This window comes from Apaloderma vittatum, unplaced genomic scaffold (assembly GCF_000703405.1).
Source record: "Apaloderma vittatum isolate BGI_N311 unplaced genomic scaffold, ASM70340v1 scaffold20196, whole genome shotgun sequence".
Taxonomy (NCBI): Eukaryota; Metazoa; Chordata; class Aves; order Trogoniformes; family Trogonidae; genus Apaloderma; species Apaloderma vittatum.
The window spans coordinates 1-562 of record NW_009720284.1 but is presented as its reverse complement, the minus strand read 5'-3'; the positions used below and the strand labels follow the sequence as shown (position 1 = coordinate 562).

The 562-nt window shown below is 57.3% G+C and overlaps 1 protein-coding gene across 1 annotated transcript in view; it reads left to right on the top strand.

Annotated features, from left to right (window-relative positions):
• Positions 1-298, top strand: part of LOC104275114 (A-agglutinin anchorage subunit-like) — a 744-nt gene extending 446 nt beyond the window's left edge. The window contains exon 2 of the mRNA XM_009870972.1: positions 58-298. Coding sequence (XP_009869274.1) covers positions 58-298 — 241 coding nt within the window. The remainder of the gene's footprint in view (positions 1-57) is intronic.
• Positions 299-562: the final 264 nt, after the last annotated feature.

Sequence of the window (562 nt, the reverse complement as noted above, 5' to 3'; positions counted from 1 at the left end):
GTTGCCCTCTCCCTCCTCCACCAAGTCCTCTTCCGTCTTCACTTTATGGAATTCCAGCTTCATGGTGTCCTCTCCAACCTTCATGGTCTCCTCCTCCACCTTGACCACGACCTCTCCCAACTTCATGGTGTCCTCTTCCACCTTCAAGGTGTCCTCTTCCACCTTCATGGTGTCCTCTTCCACCTTCAAGGTGTCCTCCTCCACCTTCACCAAGTCCTCTTCCACCTTGACCATCACCTCTCCCACCTTCATGTCCTCTTCCACCTCCATCAAGTCCTCTTCCACCTTCACCAGGTGAAAATCCACCTTCTCGGTGTCCTCTTCCACCTTCACCATGACCTCGCCTCTTCCACCTTGACCATGACCTCTCCCACCTTGACGGTGCCGAACTCCACCTCCGCCGCGTCCTCCTCCACCTTCCCCCTGAACTTCTTCATGGCCCCCTCCTCCTCCTCCTTCTTCTCCTCCCGTCCCCTGTCACGAGAACAAACGGGGTCACCTCCCGTGTGCTTGGAGCACCCACCTCCACCAGTACCACCCAGTGCCACCCAGTTCCACCCAG